The sequence below is a fragment of the Vulpes lagopus genome, chromosome 1 (genome assembly GCF_018345385.1).
Source record: "Vulpes lagopus strain Blue_001 chromosome 1, ASM1834538v1, whole genome shotgun sequence".
NCBI classification, from domain to species: Eukaryota; Metazoa; Chordata; class Mammalia; order Carnivora; family Canidae; genus Vulpes; species Vulpes lagopus.
In genome coordinates this window covers 40,445,951-40,473,539 of record NC_054824.1, presented here as the reverse complement: position 1 = coordinate 40,473,539, position 27,589 = coordinate 40,445,951, and the positions used below count along the sequence as shown (strand labels likewise).

The following is a 27,589-nucleotide window of genomic DNA, read 5'->3' as shown; positions in this document are numbered from 1 at the left end:
CTGTTTTGTTGCCAATATTCCACTGTTTTTATTACTATAGCTTTGAGACAGAGTTTGAAATCAGGAAGCATGATTCCACCAGCTTTGTTCTTCTTTCTCAAGGTTGCTTTGGCTATTGGGTTTTTTTGTGATTCCATACAAATTTTAGAGTGATATCTTCTATTTCTTTGAAAAATGCCATTTTGATAGGGATTGCACTGTATTTGTAGATTGCTTTGGATAGTGCTTATATTTAAACAATATTAATTCTTCTAATCCATGAGCATGGATTATCTTTCCATTTGTGTCTTCTTCAATTTCTTTTATTAATGTCTTATAGTTTTCAGTATATATGTCTTCCACCTCCTTGGCTAAATTTATTCCTTGGAATTTTATTCTTTTGATACAATTATAATAAAGAGTTTAAGAAATTTCTCTTTCTGATAGTTCACTATTGGTGCATAGAAACACAACAGAATTTTTAGTCTTGATTTTATACTCTGTAAGCTTACTGAATTTGTTAATTAGTTCTTACAGTTTTTTGATGGAGTCTTTACAGTTTTCTATATATGAAATCATGTCATCTTCAAATAGTGACAGTTTCACTTAGTCCTTTCCAGTTCGGATGCCTTTTCTTTCTCTTTCATGCCTGATTGTCTTGGCTAGGACTTTCAATATTATGTTAAATAGTAATGATGGAATTTGTCTTGTTCCTGATCTTGGAGGAAAGACTTTCAGCTTTTCACCATTGAGTATTATGTTGGCTGTGGGCTTGTCATATATAGCCATCATTATTTTGAGGTCTTTCCCTCTATACATACTGGTGAGAATTTTTATCATATATGGGTGTTGAATTTTGTCAAATACTTCTTCTGCATCTATTGAGATGATATATGATTTTTATCCCTCATTTCATTAATGTGATATACTGAACCATCCTTGCATGCCTGTAACAAATCCCACTTGCATGGTGTATGATACTTTAAATACATTGTTGAATTCTGTTTGCTAATATTTTGTGAAAACTTTTTCATCTGTGTTCATCAGGGATAGTAGCCTGTAATTTTCTTTATTTGTGGCATACTTGTTTAGTTTTAATATCAGGGCATTTTTGGCCTCATAAAATGGGTTTGGAGCCATTCCCTCTTACTCCATTTTTTGGAAGAGTTTGAGAAGGATTAGTATTAATTCATTTTTGAATGTTTGGTAGAATTCACCAGTGAAACTGCCTGGTCCTGTAGATGTGTACTGAGAATTTTTTTATTAATGATTCAATGTCATTATTAGTAATCAATCTGCTGAGATTTTCTGTTTATTATTGTATGGTTCAGTCTTGGTAGGATATATGTTTCAAGGAATTTATCCACTTTTTTTACATTGTCCAATTTGTTGACATATGATTGTTTATAGTAGTCTCATGATCCCTTATATTTCTGTGGTATTGGTATAACTTCTTTTTCATTTTTGATTTTATTTGAGTCCTCCCTTTTTCTTTTATTGATAAGTATACTTTAGAGTGGTCAATTTTGTTTCTCTTTCAAAGAACCAACTCTTAGTTTCATTGATCTCTATTATGTTTTTTGTCTCTATTTCATTTATTTCTGTGGTACTTTGTCTTTCCTTCTACTGACTTTGGGATCTATTTGCTTTTTTCCCTCTAATTCCTTCAGATGTAAAGTTAGACTGTTTATTTGAAACTTTTCTTATTACATATGGTAGGCACTTATCGCTATGAACTTCCCTCTTAGAATTTTTTTGTTGTATCCCACAATTTGGTATGCTATATTTACATTTTCATTTGTCTCGGGTATTTTTTTATTTCTCTTTTGATTTTTCTTTGATCTATTGATTATTCGATAGCATATTGTTTAATGTCCAATTATTTGTGAAATTTATTGTGGTTGGAAGAGATGCTTGAAATGATTTCATTTCTTAATATTTTTGTGTCAAGTTTTTATTTAAATTCTAGTTAGTTAATATATAGGGTAATATTCATTGCAGGAGTAGAATTCAGTGATTCATCACTTACATATAACACCCAGTTTTCATCAAAACAAGTGCCCTCCTTAATACTCATCACTCACATAGCCCATTTAGCCTGTCTTGAACCTACCTCCATCACCTCTCAGTTTATTCTCTGTAGTTAGGAATGTCTTATGGTTTGCTTCCTTCTCTCTTTTTTTTCTCTTCCCCTATGTTCATCTGTTTTGTTTCTTAAATTTAAACATGAGTGCAATCATAGAGTATTTGCCTTTCTCTGACTGACTTATTTCACCTAGCATAATAGACTCTAGCTCCGTTCACGTCATTGAAAATGGCAAGAGTTTATTCTTTTTGATGGCTGCATAATATTCCATTGCATATGTGTATATACATACGTATATATGTACATATACATACATATACAAACCATATATTCTTTATCCATTCATCATTGATGGATCTTTGGGCGATTTCTTTAACTTGGCTGTTGATAATGCTGCTATAAGCATGAGGGTGTGTGAGCCCCTTTGAATCAGTATTTTTGCATCCTTTTGGTAAATACTCATCATTAGGGAAATACAAATCAGCTTCTTAAGTTTATTAAGATTGATTTTGTGGCCTAACATTTGATATATCTTTAAAAAATGTTCCCTTTGCACTTGAGAACAATATATATTTTGTTGCTTTTGCATGGAATGTTCTGATCCTGGTGGATAATGCTTTCGTTTTATTCTTGAATTCATTTTGTCGAGGGTTCTTGCATCTCTGTTTCTCAGGGATATTGGCTTATAATTTACTTTTCTTGTGACTTCTCTTGTCTGCTGATGGCTCCCCACTGAAGATTCTTTCTTGGCTCCCTAACCTTTTTTTGCACAGCACACCTTTGTTGAACTAATTTTAGGCAATATCCCATGCTTAGAGATTTGCCTTTCCCTTTTCCCGACCATATCAAAACTTAAGTGTTCCATTTTCCACTTTTTAATGTCATGTCTTTTGTTAGCTAACTAGATAAATTAATTTGAGCTAAGCTTAGGAGTTATTTTTTTTTTCAACTTTCTAAGGTGAAACAGATTTGAATTCCATTCATGCCTTAACTTGGAAGTCTATGGTTCTAAATTAGCAGCATAATCTAAGTGGGCTCCTTATTATAAAGGGTAGGAGCAATGATTGATCCTTCAAAGTTGCACAGCAACTTCATAGACATTTGACTTCCGAAAGAAGTCAAGCTACTCATTGTAGCTTGCATGGGAACTTTAGGCACCTTAGCAGATCTTTGAGAGAATTTAGATGTAGGATGGAACATTTATTTTTGCCCTTTAAATCAAATTACTTGGGTTGATTTTGCTTAATGCCGTTATATAAAAATTTAAAATGATTAAACTAGTTCTAAGGACTACTTCAATCAAACCAACTATATAAATCATTATAACAATAGCTAGTATTTATTGAGTACTTACCATGTGCCCAGCACTGAGAAGAGTGATTTAGATGTGTTATCTTTTTGATTCTTAAAACTCTTCATATTTAGTATTGGTATTACTAGTTTAGAGAAAGCAAAACTGAAGTTTAGGGAGGTTAAATTATTGCCCAAGGCCACGTGGTGACTGGTCAAGTTGGGATCTAAACCTAGACATGTCAAATCCAGTTTGCATTTTGAAGGTTGCTCTATATTTTAAAAGCTCTTCAGAATTATTTGTGTTTTTGATAATGACACTTCCACTTGAAATATTTTTTCCTTATAACTTCATAAAGAATTTCAACCCTATATTTTTATACTCATTTTGCAGCTGAGAGAACTGTGAATGGTAGAATTGCGTGCCCATGATAACATAATTAAGAGTACTCATAGAGTAGAAAGATCTGGATTAATCTCAACTCTTCTCAGGTTAGCAATGTGAGTTTGGCTAAGCCACCCAGTCTCTTCATGCTTCATTTCCCTCATCTGTAAAGGAGGGCGTATCATCTATCAGTTCTTCTCACATTGTAAGGTTGACACAAAGTACTTTGAAAATGCATATCTGTCTTACTTGTTGGTGATTTAACTTGACTTTTCCATTCTTTGACTTACCAATTCTATCAATTTAAGATTATTGGCATAGGAAGAAATTTCATATGTCAGCTTCAGAAGGAGTAAAATACTTTAAAAATATCCCTGCCACTTTTAAAAAACATTAAGTAAATATTAAGAAAAATCGTTATATCACCTTTAAATGATGTGTGTTTTTTAAAATATTTTATTTATTTATTCATGGGAGACACAGAGAGAGAGAGGCAGAGACACAGGCAGAGGGAGAAGCAGGCTCCATGCAGGGAGCCGGACATGGGACTTGATCCAGGGTCTCCAGGATCACGCCCTGGGCCAAAGGCAGGCGCTAAACCACTGAGCCACCCAGGGATCCCTAAATGATGTTTTTTTTTTTTTTTAAAAAGATTAAGTATTAAAACTCTCTTGTTAGAGCATATGTCTTTTAAAGACTCATTCTTTCCTCCATACTCTTTACTTATACAGTAAATGTCTCCTTTAATTAATTCATTAATTCATCAGCAACTATTTATGGAGTTCCTATTATTATAACAAAAAGTGTGCTAAGTTCTGGAGCTATGGCAGTAGTGAGAAAACACAAGCTTACTCTCACTGAGTTTATGATCTAGTAATGATTTGTTCAATGAACTTTCCCTCCCTCTGTAGGAAAGAAAACCAGTAGAAAAGGATTAGGAAGGAATTAGTAAACATGAAAATTATTAGCAATTTTTTTATTCCAAATCTATAAAATATACAAAAATGTATCTTAGGATTACAGTGTGTTATATAGCTTCCCATTTAAGATATGTTTTAAAAATATTAACATTGGTTTTAATTTCCAGACTACACAAAATTCATAATTGCAAATGATTTTAGTGGCAAGGTACAAACAGCTGGGATAAAATAAATTGATGATCTACAAAATAAGACAAATAATTAATTGGTATACTTCCTTTATTTTTTCAATACAAGCACCAGCATTTGATTAAACTACCATAGCACTTGCTGTATAATTATGACTTTAGATGACTGTCGCTATGAATATGTTCAGCTTTCTGGCACTTGTAATAAATATAGATGTATTGTTTCATTTTAAGGAGTCAATGATGAGTCTGCTCCTGTTCTTATTGTACTGTGTGATCCTGCAACTTTAATGTGCAATAAATAAAGATAACTTTCCTCTGTGTTTAAGTCTGCTATATAATTTTCATTATTAGAGTAGGTGCACAAAATAATGCCTCCATAGCTTGAAGATTGAAAGTCATTTTGCTCTAAGGCATATTGAATAGTTAATTTTGTGAAATGATCAGAAGTGCAGTGTTACTAAGGGTACCAGATGTTCTCAAGATTTTCCCTTTGGTCTTAAGAATGAGAAAGGATATTTAGGACAGTATATGTAGGACAGTATATTAGAAGGCTTACCTCTTTGGAGCCTGAACCACTTGAGATTGAATCCCATCCACCTCTTATTTGCTTTGAAAGTTATTCTTAACAATACCTAGTCAATGGTTTATTATGAAGAAAGAATACAATAAATTGTATGTTACATAGTGCCAGAAATTGACACATAAGAGGTACTGAAAAAATATGTTTCTTCTGCTTTCCTCTCCATAGTATAATTGTTCATATATTGAGGGAGAGGTGGAAATAATTCTTTTAGTTTGAGTTTAGTTTCTTATGTGACTTAACCAAAAACAAATTAATCTTCATTTGTAAAATAATCCCTTAGAATTTGCAATTGATTAAATATTTATTATATAAAAATCTTGAATTGTTATTCTATGCTACTTGCAGTAAATATTAACAACGTATTGATAGTTACTTTCTTGAAAAGGTCACTTAATGATTTAAGTATTTCTTTCAAATCTGTCTTCTGTTCCCAACATTATTTGACAATGAACAATTATGTAAGTAAATCCTTTCCCACCTGAGTCAAAACCCACCCATGACTTCCTATTTCCTTTAAGATAAACACTGAAGCTCTCTCCATGGCTCCAAGGCTTCACATAATGTGTAGAGCTCTCCCTATCCCATTCTCCACTCCCTATATTGTGTCATATCCTCTTCCCTTGTTTACTCTTGCTCTATGCTATTTACACCAGGTTATATATACCTGGGATTTCCTTAGATAGCCACTTGGCTCTCTCCTTCACACCATTTAGGTTCTTACTCAAAAATCACTTTATTAAAAAAAAAAAAAACAAAAAAAATCACTTTATTTTATTTTTTTTTTTAATTATTATTTATTTATGATAGTCACAGAGAGAGAGAGAGAGGCAGAGACACAGGCAGAGGGAGAAGCAGGCTCCATGCACCGGGAGCCCGATGTGGGATTCGATCCCGGGTCTCCAGGATCGCGCCCTGGGCCAAAGGCAGGCGCCGAACCGCTGCGCCACCCAGGGATCCCCTTTTTTTTTTTTTTTTTTTTTTTTTTTTTAAAAATCACTTTAAAATAGAAAACCCTATTCTGATGCTTTATGTAAAAAACATTCCTTAATTCCACTTCTGTCTTCTTTCATAGCATTTTTAGTGTCACCTGACTTGTTAGTATTATGTATCTATTTATTTCCCCCACTAGAATAGGAATTTTGTGAGCAGTATATGTAGAACAGCACATAATAGGTGTTGAATGAATGAATCAACACCACACCTGAAAGAAAGTCTAAATCATCAACTCAGCTGTTTCTAGAACCTATAAATTTGATGTCCTAATTGTCCGGGCAACTTTGTCAAGCAGGACAAAGAGTCAGTTTGCAAAGAAAGAGCTAGATATGCTAAATCATAAAGGACTGTTATTAACTATTGTTCTACTATACTTTAAAAAAAAAACCCAAAAGTTAGTGATCTGGTCAGTTTTAGCTTCACATTGCTAATTAGCAATGAAGAATCAGAAATAGTTGGAAAAAAACAAGTTTGGGCTTAATTAATGCTTTATTAATCTGATTTATTGCCTTTTTTCTTTTCATAAAAAGTATGACCCTCTTCATAGAGTAAGATGGTTTGAAATTCAACCAGTGCATGGATTTGAACCCTTAGATGTGATCGATATTCTATATTAGAGCACCTAATCAAATTATCTCATTTGTCCAAGAGTAAACTCTAGATGACATTATTTGAAATAATAATGAACACTTTTCCTTCATTCAGATTTGATTATTGTAATTTTCTACATCTTTTAAACCACCACCACCAATCCCCTTTTTAGCATATGTAGTTAGCAACCTAATTACTTAGCAACCACTTTACTTTCTCAGTTCTTTAAGACCGTGGCTAATACTTTTACCCACTTCAAAGTTGAAATTCCATCAGAGTTTTGTGAAATAGCAGCTCATTTTCAATGTCCCTGAACCTAAGGGGGAGTATGATCTGAGCTCTATTTGGGGAATAATTTTCCAGTTTATTTTAAATTATTATCTTTCACATATCCAGTTAATTTCCAAAAACGTATAGACTTTATGAAATGATTGCCTTGCTGACATACTTTGAGAGAAAACTAAAATAATTTTAAATGGAATAAGTTAACTTACTTCACTCTATAGTCAGAAACTTTGGTATTGATTCATTTCCATTACTCCCTCCTTCTGATCTCAGTATGTGGATGTTTCCATTTTGAATAGTCTAATGCATTAACTGAGGGATTACTCATGAGTTTCCCTTTATTTTCTTTTCAATCTGACATTACTCATATGCTCATTCTATAGGCATACCATACCAATAAAAAGTAATTGAATCAATATATGTTCACAATTTTTTTGAAAGATGGAATATATTCTCTTAGTAGTAAGCTCTCAGAGGTAGGATTTAATATTGACTTTTGACTTTCTATGTCAGTATAAATCTATTATTGAATATATCTTATATATTTTGTTTTGTATCAATTTTATTTTTATATCAATTTTACCCAACCTGATGTAATATCATCTAATCAGTAGGAATTTAAATTTGAAATTTAGTTGTGTACCTTAAATCTGAAATGAATATGTAATACCACTGTAATAATAGCATGATATATTCATAAAATTCTGATATATTTCTTAGTCTCTATCACACATTAGTGATAGAGAAACTCATTCAAAAAGTTTATCTTATTTTCCACCCTTTCAAGGATAAATTTATTAGACAGAATTTGTGGTAGAGCCATTAAGCAGATATAGGTAACAACATATCAGTTTCATTGAGAATATTTTTTCCTGTTTAGATGGAAAAGCAGGGAAGTTAACAGTTGGATTGCCCCAGCTGTGGGATTTCCCTAGAGGATAAAAAGGAAGATCAGGCACATTAATGAAACAAGTATGAGTCCCTTAGAGTATAAAATTTCATGACTTATTTGAATTGAAAACATCAGATATTAGGTAAGATAAAAGCAACAGAATCATTCCTTACCTTTGATAAATATAAAAGAAATGGCAAAGCTGTTACATATATCTGTGTGGAGAAAGCCTAGTTTTAGTTTTGATTAGCACTTTGATATTCATTACTTATTACCTTTTTGATAACATGATCAAAAGTATTGTTTAATGACTTGTAGACAATATGAGGAAGGGACTCAGAGAACAAATTTTGGTGCAAGCAGAAGAACATATCTGTGAAATGGCAGATTTTTTTGACCCTAGCAATTAATACACTTTTGAAAAAAACCTCCTAATGAACATTTCTATATTTTAGGGTTCAGGTGGTATTAAAGGTGAATTTGGTGCTCCTGGAATTCCTGGGGAAAAGGTATGTGGATTTGTTACTTGATTAAACTTTGTGGGTGTTTTAAAAGGTTGTACCAGATAGAAAGACAGAAGAAGTCTGATAGTTCAGGGGCCAGCAAACTATGAACCTGCTGTAGAGCTGCCAAAAATGCCAACTGTATCATTTTGTAAATAACATTGTGCTGAAGCATAACCACACAAATTTGTTTTCGTATCTGCTTTCGTGCAACATGACTGTGTGAGGCAATTGTGGCAAAAATCATATGACCTGAAAAGTCTAAAATATTTACTTTTTGTCTGGTCCTTTGCAGAAAAAACTTGCTGTCCCCTGCTCTAGAACATTGCCCATTATTCTGAGATCCCCAAGGCTTCTTAGTTTCATTTTTTAATATATGCTATAATATCTTTTAATACATATTTCACTATAGACATAAATTGACATTTAAAAATACAGTACCACATGAAATATTATCAATAAAAAATGAGAGATATATTCAGTCTATCAATTAAACGCTAAAAATATGGTATTTATCTCATAAAATGGTTGATTTTCATGTTGTGTTTTTATTTTTTTAACTTATTTTATTTAAATTAAATTTGCCAACATATAGTATAACACCCAGTGCTCGTCTCATCATGTGCTCTCCTTAATGCATGTTGTCTTTTCTAATACTGTGAAGATAATTCTACATGATGAAATTACTCACAAGAGGTTAGTGTTGCAGTTCACCATTATATTTAAGTTCAGTTTTGTTTTGTTTCATAAATTTTTTATTTGAGTATAGTTGACATGCAATGTTACATTAACAAGTGTACAACATAGTGATTCAGCTTCTCTATACATTGTGCTGCACTCACCACAAATGTAGCTCCTGTCATCACACATTACTATTATAATATCACTGACTATATTCCCTATGCTGTGTCTTATTCTTGTGACTTATCTATTCCATATATTTAAGTTCAGTTCTTATAGAAATTTTAAGAATTTTTATATTTGTAAATATAAATTGCAATTAAGCTTGTCCTATTTTTCATGATACATAAATGTGTGTGTATCCATACATACATATAACTTAAACTGCTGAATTATTAAGGTTTCACATGTTGATGCTAAGAAAATGCCCTTCTTCACTAAAATAAATTTAGTATAGGTTTCTGTAGCTGTTTTAGCTCACTAATTATCAAGTGAGTCCATTGTGCCTCATTATCCAGAAGGCCTTGATCCTGTGGTTATTAACCTACAGTTGTCACAAGAAAACTGAAGCAGAAGTGGTAGGAGGTTCAGAAATAATTGGACAGATATTTTTTGAGTCCTTCTAAAATGTGTCTGATTTCTGACTACTTCATTGATGCTACTTTTTTTCTTTTAGTGATTATTTATCCCGATATGCAAATTCCTTACTCCCGTAGTAGTGTAAATGTTAGAATCAGTAAAATCTTTGTTGAATGATAATTCCTTGCTGCAAGTTAATGTTTATTTGGGCTGCTATCCTCTTGCTTAATTAAGCTAGCTGATGACATCAATTGCAGACTCTTCATCATAAGTAAAATTTCCTTCAAACACTTGTTCAAAGGTCTAATTCTTTCAAAATGCTTTCCCCCTACAGCATACTACTCAGTCATCTAACTCCTAAGCAGATTGCCCTATTCCAAATTTGCTTCATACACTTATTCCACCAACCTCTTCCTAAAATACATTATAGTAATCTGATTGCTTGGATTTCGGATCACTGGGATTTTTGGAATTACTTTGAATATGGGAACTTTTTTAAAGCCAAAAACAGAATCACTGGAGTACTTGGACTATAAAATAGATTATAGATAATTGGACTTGATTACTATGGGATGTAAAGTAAGATTCATATAATTTTACACAATAAATTATGGGAAAGCAGGACAATTAGAGAATCTGTGCAGCTTCCAGTGGTGCTGAATATGGTATCAGGGTACACTTAGCTCTCAGATCCGGGTTTCATGCATCTTCACAGATCCTCCTTAGTGGCTACTACCCTTCCAGTATCTATAGACTTTGATTCTTCTTCTCAGCACTTGTAATTCTTTGGGGTTCTTTTTCTTAGAAATGTTAGGGGTTCTGTTAAAAGATAAAATTTAAAAGGATGAATTGTCTCCGTTGCAACAAGAACATACGCAAAGTGCCATAGAACATGTATCTCAGCTATACTATTCCCAAAGTGAAGCTTTCATAATTTTTTAAGGTTTAATATTTAAACTAGAAAGCTGATTTATATTAATGGAGTGAAGCATATTCTAAGCAGTGTAGAGTAGAATTTGTATATTAACTATACTTTATACTTACATCCAGTGTGATACCATAATAAATTAAGTGATTTGCATATAAATCCTATCATTCTAAGATAAACCTACACTTTGAAGTTTGACTAGGTGATAGCAGTAAAATTTTTTAAGTCAAGGCCCTGAACAAAGTATTAGTTTCTTCTATGGCTCAGGAGAAAAATAGGACACTAAACAACACTATATTATGAAATCAATTGATGGGATATGTGAAGTCATGGAGGATAAAGAACTAGAGCATCAAACTCTCTTCTTTTGTAATTCTCATACTTGTCACCTTATAAAACTTGTACTAGGTAATCTAACCTTATACGTACATACAGCTATACTGCTAACAGTATACTGCAACCAATAACCATAGCCTTTACATTTACTCAGCACAGCTAGGATTTTGCCTAAGAGACTTGGTAAATATTCTGTTCTGAGTTCATGTAAGAAAATCTATCTTATATAGCAAGTGTAGCAGTTGTTATTAGTTATTAGTCACTGGTGACTTCTGATAAGCTTGATTGGACAGAAACCACTGTCAGCCAAGATGAGTAAGCTGGATAGTCTAATTTCCATGAGAAGTAAATCACTTAATGTGTAAGATCACACATATACATGCACACATACATACATGCATGCACATACACGTATGCACCCATGTGCTCACAACATCCTCATAGTATGTGAGGGAAAAGGAGGTGAGGATTTGGACAAATCCTGTCCACCATGTTACCTCCAAACATAAAACTCAAAGCATGCTTGTATTCATTACTTGAATATTTCAAACAAAAAATTACCTCATTCCCTATTTCATTTATGTATGTCATATACCAGATTTTTTTTTGAGAAGTGAGGATATTTTTAAAAAACAGGAATAATTATTTTCTAGTCATATTAATCCTAAAAATGTGATAATAAAAGTTCAATAAATATGGAGCCTAATTGCTACAACCAATTTTCTGTCTGCTTAATTACCTACAGTTTGTCCCTAAAATGTTTATTTTATTAAGAAAACTTCCACGAAAATAATTTTGTTTCTCACAGAGTAAGTATGTAGTAAAAGATAGGCATCACTCTTGTAACAATCAGATATTAACTACAGTGTTTGATTGCCTGTGTTTGAAATTCAACTCAAATCATCAATCTGTAATTTCAAGACATGTCCCTTGGGTTTTTTCCTAAGTTGTCTCATTTTTAAAATGGGCATTATATTATATCTACTTGTAGTTTTAAGGATTAAATGAGATTATTCATAAAATGATAGCTTCGTGCCTGATCTATAAATACAGTAGTATCTGCTTATCAGCAGCCAACTGCAATCTGGAAGCAGATGGTCCTCCATCTGACATATGGTCAGAAGGTCAGGAGTATCCTAACGCTATGTCACAATACCTACGTCATTCAACTCACTTCATCTCATTATGTAGGCATTTTATCATCTCACATCATCCATCACAAGAAGTGTGAATATAGTACTGTAAGATATTTTGAGAGAAAGAGAAACTATATTCACATAACTTTTATTGTCTATTGTTATAATTGTTATAACAATTACATTAACTATATTGTTAATATATATTGTTAATAATAATATTAACAATATAGTTAATGTCTTGATGAGCCTAATTCATAAATTAAACTTTATCATAGATATATACGTATAGGAAAAAACACAATATATATATAGGGTTTAGTAATATCTGTGGTTTTAGGTCTTGAAAGATAAAGCCTGCAGATAAGGGTGGGATGATTGTATTTGGTAAATAGATATAATTTTAAGAGAAAACAGTTTTATGATTCTATTATTCTAAATTTAGGCTTGCTATGAAACTAAATTAGAACTTATTTGAAGGAATTTATATTATTTATTCAAAATATATTTAGTGGAAAATGTTAAAAGTCACACATATCTTAGATAATTTTGACCTCTAAAAACAAATTAATGTTTGCATATTAGCAAAACAACTAATTTTCTATTTAGCTGAAATATGTATGAGCATAAACTCTTACGATATTAATAATAGCAGCCATTTACTCAATTATTATTATGTGTTCAACACTGTCAAGAGACTTCTTTATATTATTTATTTCTCACAGTATCTCTAAGATTTATTATCATTGGTGTTTCACAGATTAAGAAACTAAGATAGAATAAAAACTTCCCCAATGTTTCATAGCTAACAGATGGTGGGGCCAGAACTTGAATCTTACATATATGAGTTCATAGCTTTTGCACATTTACCTTATTACTTCATCTGGATGTAGCTCCACCGGTATCCAGATTTCTTTTGCACAAACAGTTCTGAATTATATCTTAAATTTGCCTACTACCTAGAGAAAGAACTATACAGAGGGTTTTCTCAATTCTGCTGCAGGGGGAACTGTGTTCCTTGTCATTAAATCCATGCCCCCCCACCACCCTCTTTAAAGTCTACCCAACCGTAGAGATCCCTCATAAAATTGTGTCTACCAATTAAAAATCTTCATCATATGATTTTTTCACTGAATGAAAGTATTTTGTTTCACTTTATCTTTCAAAATATTATGAAAGCAACATGATTTTGTTTGGTTTCCAAATTCAAAAGTATGTTTGAAATCAACTTTCAAAATTCTCATACCTGGACTATCTGGAGGTCCTTATCTGCCCTGCACACTCACCTCCTGGCAGACCAATCATGTCCACACTCTCCAGATTACCTTACCTCAGCATCTAACCTAGAAAATTCTCTTTATGTTCTCTATGCAATATGCTTTTGATATATAATTATATGTATAAGTAATGTAAGTATACTTATATATCTATTATAAGTATATATAAAGTATATTCTTTTGGTCAAATATATATATATATACACACACATTTATTGTATATTTGTTTGGTCAAAAACAAAAGTGCTTAACACCATGAGTTTATTTTTAAAAAAATATTGAACTTCTAGAGGCAAAAAGCCACATGCATTAAAGCATTAAGAAGTATATCTGATAACATGATGAGAGAGTTGCCAAGTTGCCTGACTTAAAACCAGCCAGGCTATCTATCCTCATGCCGAGGCGCTTTGTGTGACAGCCTTTTCACCATATGCTCTGAAGCCCCCAATCTCTGCAGCAGGGTAAGACTCAATTGGGCATATCCATTGTTCCCTGTCCGCCTTTGTATTTTTTTTTTCAGTTGGAAAATAAAATGACGGTGATCTCTGAATCTCGATTTTCCCCTTAAAAAGATGTTTTACGAGATGACTGCAGCTTCAGGAAATAAAGGCAGATGCTGTTAGAGTTTCTGAAAGTGCAGACAAGGCCGGTAGCTGTTGTGAATTAAAATGAACTCAGAGACAGCCCTGATCCAGATGTAGCAGTAATACCTTTGAGACTCAGAAACTTATAGGCATTTATTGAAAAAACTAGAGAATTTTTAAGTCATTTGGCTTTCCATCTATATTATCTAGTTTCACCTCATTTTCCACTGAAATTCAGAATTAGTATTAATCGCAGAGGTCTGCCCAAATTTTTAAAAATTTAAAATACCTGTTCGAATGCAACAATTTATTGTAGGAATCGAAACACTAACTGAGAAGAATAAAAGCAAGGGCAGCTCCTTTATTCTAACAATGGGCTCTATCTTTTCTATGAACTTGTCAAGGTTTACAAAACAAGGATGAGCTTTATATTTAAGAAAATACTTCTTAAACAGAGAATCATCTGTATACTACTATATTTCAGAAAATTCTGCATTGAAAAAAGAGGCAAATCTGGACATAGAATTGAACTTTTTTTTAAATCATAACCGGTATTCATAGGAAACATGACCACAAAAAAAGCAGTTTTGTCAACCTACTGTTGGCTTCACTTACTGAAGTTCCAAGAATGATACTTGAATTATCAGTGAAAAATTAATGCCTTTACATGGAGTAAGTCTCATTTAATTGTCTCATTTGTAGGCATTATTTTGATGCAATACAGCAGTAAAATAAGCAGAAACATAAGAGGAATAGAGGTAACAGAAGGACAGAAAAAAAGAAAAACTTGCTCACTCTGCAGTTGAATTTATTTCTTAATGGTTTCTTATTCCCTTCTAATGCCTTCCACTCACACCCCAAGTAGAGCAGTTGGCAGAGAACACAACAGATGGATAACAGGCTCAACACATGCAGTGGATCTGGCACCCAGGCATTTGACTTTTATTTGCTAAACAGCCATATTTCAAGAACTTATTCTGCTAATGTTCCTATTTGGTTTAATGCACTATGAGAATCTAGTATATAAATATTAAAATATTGCCATAAAAAAGATCACACATTCTCTGTTTCTCTGCATAGTTCAGTGACTAATTATTTTATCCTTGGGGAAGATTGCTGAGATACTCAACAATAAATATAAAGATGTAATTGGTATTTGATAAGGACATCTACAATTTCAGATACTAGAATTTTCTAAAAGTGGCTCCGCCCAAAGGAGATTTTTAGCTATCCAAGTGAGAGTCAGACATAGCCAGTGTAGGGTACTAAATGAACCTGTTAGGTACTGAGTAGAAAATTCAAGAACATGATCATACACAATGGGTGCCCTTCTTCCCTCTCACCATCACTGCATTTTCACAGATTACTAAATTCAAAGCTCAAGAAAAATTAGGTATTTTTTGTAAAGTTTCCTTGACAGCAGACAAATTAATAGCCCCTTCTCTCTGCCAACATAGTACTTATTTACATTATCAACATAGTTTGTGTCTTTGTCTCCACTGTGAGCTCCAGGAGAACAAGGTCTTGTTCCTCTAACCCCCAGCGCCTGACCCAGCATTTGGCACCTGATTGATTCCAGATAAGTGTTTGTTGAGTTATTCAGAACTCAAGTGGACTTAGCCTCAGGGCAGTAGAAAAAAGAAATTGAAGATGATTATTAGAACCATACTGATGGGGAATTGGAAAAGGCAGTGGATCTTCAGTGCAAGTCTTCTGTACTTTCTGCAAAAACATGCTTCACTGAAATAGGGGATCAGGAGAATCTCTTGTCCACCTAGCAAAGCTTATAGATGCTGGTTCCTAGAGTGAAATCAAATAGAGAGAAGTGTGTGCAGCTCCAGAATTTGCTTCCCATTTTCTCTTGGAGAAACTATGCTCTTTATTCTCTTGTAAGCATAAACTTCAGGTTATCATGTTCTCTTTTTTTTCCAAATGAGGTTTGAAAAAAAATCTCCTGCCTTTCTTACAAGATTGCTAAGGCATGTTCTTTCTCTATATCTTCACAATAATTTACCTCAGGGCTAAAGATAAATAACAAATGACTCGAGTGCATTTAAGCTCTACTAGAAGTAATTGATATGGAGCAGAACTATAAATTACTCATCATGAGGAATACTTTGGACAGGAAATAGTTTGTGCTTACTGGTATCTCACTGTCCTCAATTAGGAGCTTACTGATGACACTGTCCTCTTTATATCTTAAATCATCTTTCACTTGTCAGAATACTTGATTCAGATGTCACTTTAGGAGATGATTCACATTAAATGTCTTTTATTTCCTTAGTGCTTTTATGAAGCTTTGAGTTTATTAAAGACTGCCTTACAGCTAGTCTCACAATATAGTGAAAAGCCAAAACACTTGTTCTCTGCTTTAAAAAAATCACAAATATGTAAGAGCCCCGGTTTCTAATGGGCTCTACATTGGCCAAGTCTCAGTTCTTTAACTTTGTTATGTATGGAAAGAATTATTTACCTGTCCAAATAATTTCAAAATTATGTATTTTCTTGTTTTTTAAATTTTAATAACTCAGTATAATTTTCATTCAATTTATTTGTTGAAGGGTTGTAAGATATAGTCCCTTGAAAGGAAAACTTAATGGTTATAGTTGACTATAAGCTCAATGTATACATAAGTAATTTAGCTTTAAAAAAAGCAAATTGTATAAATAGGAGTACTATATAGTATCTAGAACAAGGTGTGTGTGTGTGTGTGTGTGTGTGTGTGTGGTGTATAATGACACTTTTGTTTTCTATTCTGTGTGGTGAGACCATTTCTGGAGTGATGTGCTGAGTTAGGAGTTCCACATTTTTAAAAAAAGATTTTATTTATTTATTCATGAGAGACACACAGAGAGAGGCAGAGATACAGGCAGAGAGAGAGAGAAGCAGGCTCCATGCAGAGAGTCTGATGCAAGACTTGATTCCGGTACTCCAGGATCATGCCCTGAGCCGAAGGCAGAAGCTCAACCACTGAGCCAACCAGGTGTTCCCTGAGTTCCGCATTTTAAAAGATATATTGTGTAACCAGTGTGTGCCCAGAAAACGATGATGAATTCATTAAGGGACTCCAAACTATCACTGAAAATTTATTGATTTACTGAGTAGCCTTGATATTGACATAAAGGGATGTCACATATAAGATCCATAAGATATTTTTTTCCTTTGTGAAATGAGACTAATGTGCAGAAATTTGGGGGAAGGTTGAGTTCAGAAAGCATTGTTGCACTATCCACATAGAGAATTGCTTTGTTCTGCTCTCCAAAATCAAACACAAATTAAACAGCAAAAGTGCCTGACTTTAATAAAGAAGCTTCAGTAGAGTCAGTACCTCAACTAAATTCTTTAATAATAGTGGGTATAAATATACAAATTTATTCTTGCCCCTATTTTTAAGACTATCCATCCTGCTTGTTTCCTTGGTATGTGCACTTGCATAAACTTGTGTGCCCACACAAACACATACACTCAGGTTGGTAGTTTTTGAGATAGTAGGTGTTAGATTCAGCTTCTACTAACTCCCTATATTTATGTTACTGTGATTAAGACATGTATTGACTCTATTTTACCTTTGGTGGGCATTTTCCCTTTGAAATGACCCATAAGACTAAGTAATAATAAGTAACAAGCTCGTTCACCTTATGGTTAAGCATATAAATTTGCCTTATCTTGAACATTAATATGATAATGTATCCCAATGGATTTGCTGCATTAAGGATCCAGCAAATACAAAGAATTCAGAAAGTTTGAAGTTTTAAACTCTATGCAGTATATACTTTTTAACTTGACAATTTATGTCTTGGAATAAAGTCCAACAAAATAGAAGGGAAAAATACTCCTCTGTGAAATAAAAAGACTTAGACTTGATGAAATGTCTGAAAAAAAGTAGGAGGTATCTATTTTATTTCCTGAAATTTTAGTAGAGTGGCAACAATTTAAGAACCATAAAAATTCAATTTCTGAAGATTATGTCCTGAGTAAAGTTGACCTGTAGTCAGAAATGTAAAGGTCAAGTTAGCGTTACACAAAAGCAAAATCACATTTACTTTTAGCTACCTCTTTTGTTAGTTTTCATGCAAGAATTCTGGCATTCCATTTCAGATATTTTTCTAGCTATTTCACTCAACATTCAATTTAAGTATATCTTCTCTTAATAAATATGAGTTAGTGGGAAAATATCAATGTATTTCCAAGTGTATCATATGTTCATACAAGAGATTAAGTTCTGGAAAACGTGCTTTAAAATGAAATGATAGGCGATATTAAATTTTTAAGTATGGAAGCAGTGTTATATAATAGGATGTCAGAGAGTGAATGCCTAATTTTTTAAACAAAAAAAAAATCACTGCAACTTAGTGTATAACTTTCTATTTTCTAGGCTTAGGTGTAGTTATTAGCAAATTTCCATTTACCTGTTTAATCTTTTCTTTGCTTGGTCTCATTGGGACTAGGTTTGGAAACGATAGCCTTGGGGAATGTGATTTCTTACCAAATGTCCTTCAGACAATGTGTATATCCTGCATAATAAGGAAAGACAGATTCTAATGTCAAAGGAATCAGGAAAACTAATAATTTATCTTTTATGCCTAGCTGTGCTTACTTCAGGGAAATGTGCAGTGATAAAAAGGAGGTAAAAATGAAATCCTTTGATCAGTTTTTCAGAAAGCCATCAGCTGGTCCTAAGTCACACCCTAGTTTTTTTCCAAAAGCTTCTCAAAGAAGCTACTTTGAATTCTGGAAAGGGTTCTTAGATAGGTTTGTGAAGTCAGAGATGAGCTATGCATTACAGTAATAACATGGCAACAGTGCTATCAGCAGCAACATTAGATTTGGCTCCACTTGATATTACACATATTCATTCACTTGTCCTTCTGTGTAGCTTGAATTTGTAACAGGAAAAGGACACAGGTCCTTTGATGGAAAAACCTATAATAGAAAGTATATTCCTCAGAAGCAAGTTTGGAATATTATGGTAGCTGTGGGAAACATTGATTGTAATATTCCCTCAATAGTAAGCTAAAATATTGATCAAAAGCCAAAAGAGAACCTTCTTATTTCTTTTTTGTTCTAGGACTGGAAGGAGGAACTGCAAGAGTTCAGAAAAAGCAGCTAATGTCTGTCAATCCAGTAGTTTTAGATAATCATTTATTTCCTACTTAGAATTCCATTTGACTTCAAGCTGTATTAGGTTTTGGATAAAAATCCTGATGGAATCGTCATTTATTCATGAATCTTTTAAACAAAAATTTGCTCTTTAAGGCTATTTTCTTCTTTAGCTTTTGTGCTACTTTAACAAATCTCTCTTTTTTTGAGATAGGGACAAAAACAAAAATGCTAATTTATCCCTTAGGAACTAGAAAAATGACAAGTAGTTTAAAATTATTAAAAGTTTCTAAGTAGGCCATCTCTGATAACTTCAAGAAAATCAGTGAGAAAAAAATAAAAAGGTTTCTGAATACCAGTATTGCAAACTTTAGACTTCAATGGTGTCCACTCAGAATCTCAGAATCTTCCCCCTCATGGTCTGTGAAACTGGCTTTTTCCCCTGAGAGTAATCAGTGGTGTCCATTGGGTTATCTGGGAGTTTAGGATTATGTTTACAAAACAAATTCCTAGTCAGGAAAGAATGGGGACCAGTGAACACTGGCCACAGGAAAATGTAACATTTTAATTGCAATAATCATGAAATCTGTGTCCACTAAAGAGTCTTAATATCACAGCTTTAGAGATTTCTGGTACCCAATTAGGGGTGTTTCTGGGTGTAACCCTAACCTGACAATGCCAGAAGTAGGATTTGAGGTGCCAGAACCTTAAACACAGAGTGCATAGGAGTGGGCTATCGGCAAAGAAAACGAGAAAGATATACTATCCCTATTTTTTTTTCCCCAAAAAGTATTTTTGGCAGTGAATACTGTATCAGTGTACTTTACTGGATTACATGCCACATCTTGTTATCATGTGTAACTTGTAATATGATATAAAACATTATATTAGACCAACCGATTAAAATAATTCTACTCCTTATAGACAAGTGGACATACTTCTATGATGAGTAACAGAAGCTCAATTTCCACAGAATGTTCCCTGGCATTAAATACATAATGTGCTTTTACTAACACTTTATCAAATGAAATGGGAAGTTTATATAATGCCTGAAATCTAGAACTATAATAATTTTTAAATAAAAATATATTTATTACTTTAAATAATAAAAAATATATTTATTACATGATTAAGTACATTGTATTTTACTGATGCTTCAATGCTTAATTTCACTTAGCAACAAAATTTTGCCTTTAGTGTTTATTATATTCTATGATGATAGCAGTTATAACATGGAAAAACTTAGATAATTTAATCTAAGAACAGCCTTAGTCTTTAAAATAATATGTGTGTCTATATAGAATGGTATAAATGACTTTTATATAAGCCTTTCCAAAATGTATTAATTAATGAAATGATAATGATCTCTTTAGAATTAGACAGAATATATTATTGCTATTTTAAAGTTTGAAAATGTGATTTTTTTCTTCATATATTTGAATTTTATTTAAAAATTCTAAGAACGGTATCTGACTTCATTCTAGGTAGTGCTTAAGAATTGTTGTCTTATAAATTACTTAGATTTTCTAGAAATAAAGCAGATAAATAGAATTGTTAATTTATTTTGAACTGTGTAAGCTGGGAAACTCAAGAGTCAAAGTCAGCTCCTGTAAGCAGCAAAATTCCTAAGGCTCCACTGAGAATATGCACATCCTCTCAGGAGTATCTCATTCTAGCTGCTGTGCTGTTTACAAGGCAGGTTTGTCAAAGAAATGATCCATCAACTCCAGTAATGGAAACTGATAAGTATCTGCTAAAAACCTTTTTACCGAAGACTGAAACCAGATGAATGGAAAGAACTAAAAATTCTTATAAGCAATTGCTTCAAGTAAAATGGCATTGAGTATGTCTTTGATTTAAAGACAATCAACAGATTTGAGCAGATATATATATATATATATATATATATGGCATATATATATGCTTACTACATATCTGTATATCTATGACTATGATAGATATGATATATATCTATAATAGATATATGGATACATTCAGTTGTTAGAGGTCCCTTACAAGCCAGAAATGAATTTTCTCCATGAGACAGCGGGAGTGGTTGTGTGCACAGAGCTGAAGTATATGTCTTTGAATCACATTTCTAACTGCTACTGGCTGTGTAATCATCTCTTGTAAGAAGATCATAATAGTATCTACCCAATAGGTTTGTTGGGAGAACAGTGCCTGGCCCATAGAAAACCTATGCCAGACTTTAATATTATGTCCAGAGGCTTGAAAGACAAAATGAAAAAAAGGATACTAAATAGCTGGGAAAACACAGGCTGTGGAGTTAGAACTCAATTCAAATCTTAGGTCGTGCCACAAGTTGGATGATCCTGAACATGACTCAGAGACTTCCTTCCTTCCTTCCTTCCTTCCTTCCTTCCTTCCTTCCTTCCTTCCTTCCTTCCTTCTAAAGATATATTTATTTAAAAGAGAGACAGAGAATACACACATGAGTTGTGGGGCAGAAGGGGAGAATCTTCAAGCAGACTCCCTGAAGAGCCTGATGTAGGCTCAATATCATGACCTATGAGATCACAACCTGATATGAAACCAAGAGTCACTTAACTCACTGAGCTACCTGGAACCCAATAGACTGTTATCTTATCTTGTAAAATTCAAGTACCAATTCTACAGTTGTAAGATAAGGAAGGATAGACAGAAAGCCCCTAAATGTGATAGATGTTCAGTGTTGGCTACCTTTCCCCACAACACTAGAACTGCAAAAATTTCTTTATTCATTTGTTTTTTATGGCTAATAAAATTTATTCTCTGTACTTCTCTTAGGGTGAAAATGGTTTACATGGAGCTCCAGGCTTACCTGGTCAAAAGGTAAAGAGTTTTTAAATGTCTTTTACAAGTTAAGAATTTAACATCTTAAAAAACTGAATTTTCCATAATATAGTAGAGATTCAGAAAATTTGTTTGATGAAACTGAAATCCCTGGAAAGCTCTTAGAAAGCCAATTAATGGTCTTTTCAAAGAGAATCTGTGGAAATAATCCCTTCTCAAAGAAATCACTATAGGAGAGCTTTATCAGAGAGCTTTAGCAACATGCTTCTCCAGAGAAGTCGATGATGGTGTTTTCTGGTGGCCATGGGAGTATACAGAGCTGCTCTGGACATGTTTCACTTACTAGAATCTAAAATGAAGAGTGAAACAATTTTTACAGTCTTTGACTATATTTGGTTCTTTTTTATTTACCTTCCTATTTGTATACCCCGGATTGACTAAACATAATAGTTACAATGACATAAAATATCAAATATTACAAAGATGCTATAACTAATATCTTCAAAAAATCTCTCAGAACAACTTTGTAATAACTAAAAATTTTTGCATCAACTATGCTACTTCTTCTGTGCCGAGTGTCTTTCTCCTTACCAAGGTGAACTTCATTTGTACCCTTGTATTGTCCCAAGGCTGCTTTCTTCTTCTGGCAAGAAATATGATCAGCATTGCTGGAAGCACAGAGTCTGGTCTATTCCAGTTTCCTGGAGGGATGGGGAGCTGTTTCAGGTGGGGCCAGCTGCCATAACACCACCCAGATAATCCCACCACATGGAAGAGCATTATTGATGCAATTTTAGATGCCCACCCAGGCCAACCATATCATTTTTATGCTCTGGAAGTTTTACAGGTCTTAGCGATAAGACGTCAGAAGTTACTATTACATCTAGATTTTTCTCTGTAGCTAAAATTACCATTAAAAGAAGATACGCATTTATTTATAGTTACAGCTTTTGAAAAATCTTCCCTGATTTGGCTTCATAAAGAAAATAAGACTGAAACTGGCAGTGGTGAAATGGCAAGCTTCTGAATTTCTTCACAGCAGCTCTAGACAAAACCCACTGATACAGCATGTGCTGCATCTGTGAGTTGAGTTGCAAGCCAAGGGATGTGCAGATTTATCTGCTGGGAAATAGTTTTGGACTTTCCAGCAGCTGTTTGTGGTGGCTGCATCATGCTGACATTGTGGCTGATGTACTGGGGGTGTTTAGCAGCTTCGATGTCAGCTTGAATTAACAGATCAAGCTAAAGTCCATATTTTAGGAAAAATGCTAGAATAAAGACAGACCATGCATTCAGTGGCAAATATACCCAAATACTTACCTATTGTCTTAACTTTTTTAAGGGCAGATGAAGCAGAAACAAAAATTTAATCGTGTGTATGTGTGTATACATATGCACATATACATATATTTCATTATATATTATTCATAACACATAAACAGAGACTACACTTACAGTAAAAAAAAAAAGCTGGCATTCCTTTTCTAACACATGGATTTTAATTGTATCAAGTGTCACCTTTTTGTAGTATTACAGAAAAAACCGGAGATAAGAAATTCTTCATCCCTGTGCGCTCAGTTGTTTGTTGAGTGCATCTTGTGGGTGAGGGGTGAGGATGACTCATCTCTAGCACTCATTTGCTGGTTATGTTGTCTTAAGTGCCTGACATATATCTGACAGTCAATAAATATTTTTTGAAAGTATGACTCAAACATCAGTATTATGAATATCTGTGCGGAATTAAGTGGGAAAATAAGCTTGTCAGATCAGAGAAGGTTTTTAATTGAAGAACAGGGGACTTATACCTTCTGGGGTAATTATGGTGGTTGAAAGCCAGCAGTGCTATATCCAGCAATCCCCTTTCTGTGACTGCGAAGCAGGAGATCTGGGTGGTAAAGAGCATGCGTGGCTCTGGTGTCAGAGCTGGACCCAGTCTTAGGTGTTCAAACGTGAACTCATTCATCACACAGTTCTCACTAGAACAGCATTCCCAAAAATCACCTTGAGAAAACTGTTACTGTTGGATCTACTGAAATATATAGTAATAGTAATAATAATAATAATAATAATAATAATAATAATAATAATAGTAACTTAGTGCCAGGCACTGTGTTGATGTGTTCAATTCTCAAAACAGTTATGAGAAAGGTTCAATATATGGAGAAATTCAGGTTTATGGAGATTACATTGCATTGACTACTGTAGTAAAGCTGTAGTTGGACTCTTTAGAAATATTTAAATTTCATCTAAGTTAATATTGGCTTAAAGTTTACATATGAGAAATGTTTTTTATTTATAATTATTGATTTTCTGCTATTGGAAACTTCATTATTATTGTAATAACTGTGGTAAAAGTAGAGTTCCTATTATTATATACATCATATTCCTCTTCTACAGGGAGAGCAAGGTTTTGAAGGCAGCAAAGGAGAAATTGGTGAAAAGGTAAATATCTCTCTTTATGCATGCATCTGTAACAATACATTGTGTTCATGAAAATATGTTGAAGTAGAAAATCTAACTTGCCTTGTGCATTCCATAGAAACAATTCAATAATTAAAATATTTACTTCACTTAAGTTAGACTTAATATATTGATGATAGTCAGAAATCTTTCTAAACTTGTTTGGATGGTAGTTATATCTAAATATTTCTAACTAAATGCATTCCATTGCTATACAAATGATTCAAACATTTACTAAGCAATATATTTGTGTGCTATGATATCATTGGTGCACCAAGTGTCCAAGTCTTTAAAGAAATGTTTTGTTTACATGTACACCTGGTTTATCAGTAGAATTTTTCCTGAGGAAATAAATAAGAACTGTAATAGCCAGGGTCAAATAGAAAAGAGATGTGAAAATAGAATAGTTTGAAACAGTTAAAATAAAGAGATGGCTTAAAAGGGAGGGTTGATGTAGAAAAACCTCAAGGATTGTGCAATATCCCAGATTGAGTTATGACGAACTCCTTAAACTCCACAAGGTTACTAGACTCAGAGGCAAAGAAAACTGTGGATAGGGATTCAGATTGGTGCTGAGGGATGCAGTGAACCCAATATTCAAGCCATCTTTGTTTTACAAATTTATAGCCTTCTACTGAAACTACAAAGAATAGAAGTGCCTTAGTCATCCAAAATTTCCATTCAGACAATCATGTGAGTTCTTCTGCATTTCATAAATCTAGTTTTATTTTTAAATAGAACAAAACCAGCACCATTCTTTTGTTTCATAAAATGTCATGTAATTGGACAGCCATAAGAAGGGAAGGGGGAGAGATGATCTCAAATTAGACAGTGTTGCCTGTATTTAGTTTTCTGGGACATGATCAGTCATTTGCTTCTTCAATAAGTATTTTAGGCAGAAAGAGCATCTATAATAATTATGACAAATTATACATGTTGTAAGCTACTTGCTAATTACTTTTCCTCACAGAACTGTGAGGAAGAAAAGAAGATAGTCATATAGTAATCATATAATTGAAGAGAATTCCATTAAAGGATGACTATATTTTGAAAGTAGATCTTTTTAGGGATCTTTTGAATATTTTTGCTTTAGAGTGACAGTCATTGCCTTTAAATAAATGCCTTTTTTATACATGTTCCTGTTTTATTAATGGGGCTTTTCCTGTAGGAATAAGTGAGACTAAGCAAGGAAACAGATAAATTCTCTGTGATTTAAAATCTTACTAAAATCTTACTAAAATCTTAGTGGTTATTTTGATATTTTATATACGTAGTTGGTATTGCTCAGCAATAAATAGATTCTCCCAGCCTATGAAGTATCAAAAAACATTTAATATATTTCGCTTCTCTTCTAATTCCTCATACTTATTAACAATTGCCTTCAAATAGTCAATTTCACCATGACATGAACATATTTACGGACAATGAGGGAGATAACAGGAAGAAATAAAGCATCACATAGAAAAGATAATACTTGAATAAGAGTTATAATTCAAAGTATAGTCAAATGTAAAATTCACATTGTAATCCTTATAATAAAAATATATTCTGCTTTGATTATTATTTACCAAGTAGCAAATGTTTGAGTTTTTTTCGGTGTTTCATGCTACGTATTCTAATCTACAACATATTCCCAAAGATAAATAATTAATGTCATCTTTTTGTTTCTAGATTAGAAACTGTATTTCTAGATTAACTAAATAAGAAATGTATGTGAAGCACTTATTTGTGTGACACAAACATGAGATTTTTGCACTGCTTATGGTATAATTTGTTTTCTGAACAAAGACTATTTATCTATTTTTAATTCTTTTGTTAAAGTATATTTGGGGGGATCCCTGGGTGGCACAGCGGTTTGGTGCCTGCCTTTGGCCCAGGGCGCGATCCTGGAGACCCAGGATCAAATCCCAAATCCCACGTCGGGCTCCCAGTGCATGGAGCCTGCTTCTCCCTCTGCCTGTGTCTCTGCCTTTCTCTCTCTCTATGTGACTATCATAAATAAATAAAAATTTTAAAAAAGTATATTTGGGGCATCTCAGTTGGATGGGGGCAGGCAGTACAAGCAGTGAAAGAATTCACCTAAGATAGAACAAAGAGATAAAAGCTTATTAAATACACTGCAAGGGAGCAGTGGGCAGAACAGCAAAGGAGAGACTATCTGCCACGGGGCAATAGTGAGGGGCTATAGTTATAGGGCAGAATAAGAGAATATGGGAACATATGAAATTTTCCCTTTTTTGGTAATCTTAGGAACTGTGCCTGGTTGTAGATACTCCATTGGTCAGTTAGGGCCTATGGTTCAATGAGCCTGTTTGCCTTCAGCTCAGTAGTCACTATGGGCCCTTTTGCCTTGCTCCTGTCTCCATTACTCAAGGCTGTTGTCTAAAAACAGCCTCTCCAATATAGTTGACACACAATGGTGCATTGGTTTCAGGTGTACAGCATAGTGATTCAACAACCCTATGCATAATGCTATACCCACCACAAGTGTACCTGCCATCTGTCACCATACAGCATTATTACAATATTCCCTATGCTGTACCTTTCATTCCCATGATTTATTCATTCCATAACTGGAAGCCTGCACCTCCCACTCCTCTTCACCCATTATGCCCATTCCCCCACCCCCTAAAAGATAATTTAATTTGAATTTCAATTCTTTGTGGAACTGAGTATATAATTACAATAAGACCCACCTTTCCTCTTTAATTACCTTACCATGGCCTTTACTGTGTTTAAAATTCAGCTGTTTTGAATGATACAATTCACTAGTTGCAAAACAAAAGAATTCATGAAGTTGTTATTGTTCAGAGATGTCATACTTACCAAAGGCACATGGCTACTAGTCGAACAAGAAAACACCTATCAATTGTCAGAAGAAACACTATATGATGATCTTCAGATAGCTTCATAGTGATGATACCACTATGTGGTATTTCTATAATCCAGTATAAACCAAGTAAAGAAATCCACTGTTTTTCTTGATGGCCAGAAACCTATCCTGCAGGTCAGTTTAA

At 33.4% G+C, this 27,589-nt stretch overlaps 1 protein-coding gene across 2 annotated transcripts in view; it reads left to right on the top strand.

Annotated features, from left to right (window-relative positions):
• Positions 1-27,589, top strand: part of COL19A1 (collagen type XIX alpha 1 chain) — a 317,390-nt gene that overhangs the window by 62,139 nt on the left and 227,662 nt on the right. For both annotated transcript variants that reach the window (XR_005990424.1, XM_041772509.1), the window contains exons 10-12: positions 8,651-8,704; positions 22,107-22,151; positions 24,510-24,554. Coding sequence is in view for 1 of the 2 variants with exons in the window: in XM_041772509.1 (XP_041628443.1) it covers positions 8,651-8,704; positions 22,107-22,151; positions 24,510-24,554 (144 nt within the window). In the remaining variant the exon portion in view is untranslated. The remainder of the gene's footprint in view (positions 1-8,650; positions 8,705-22,106; positions 22,152-24,509; positions 24,555-27,589) is intronic.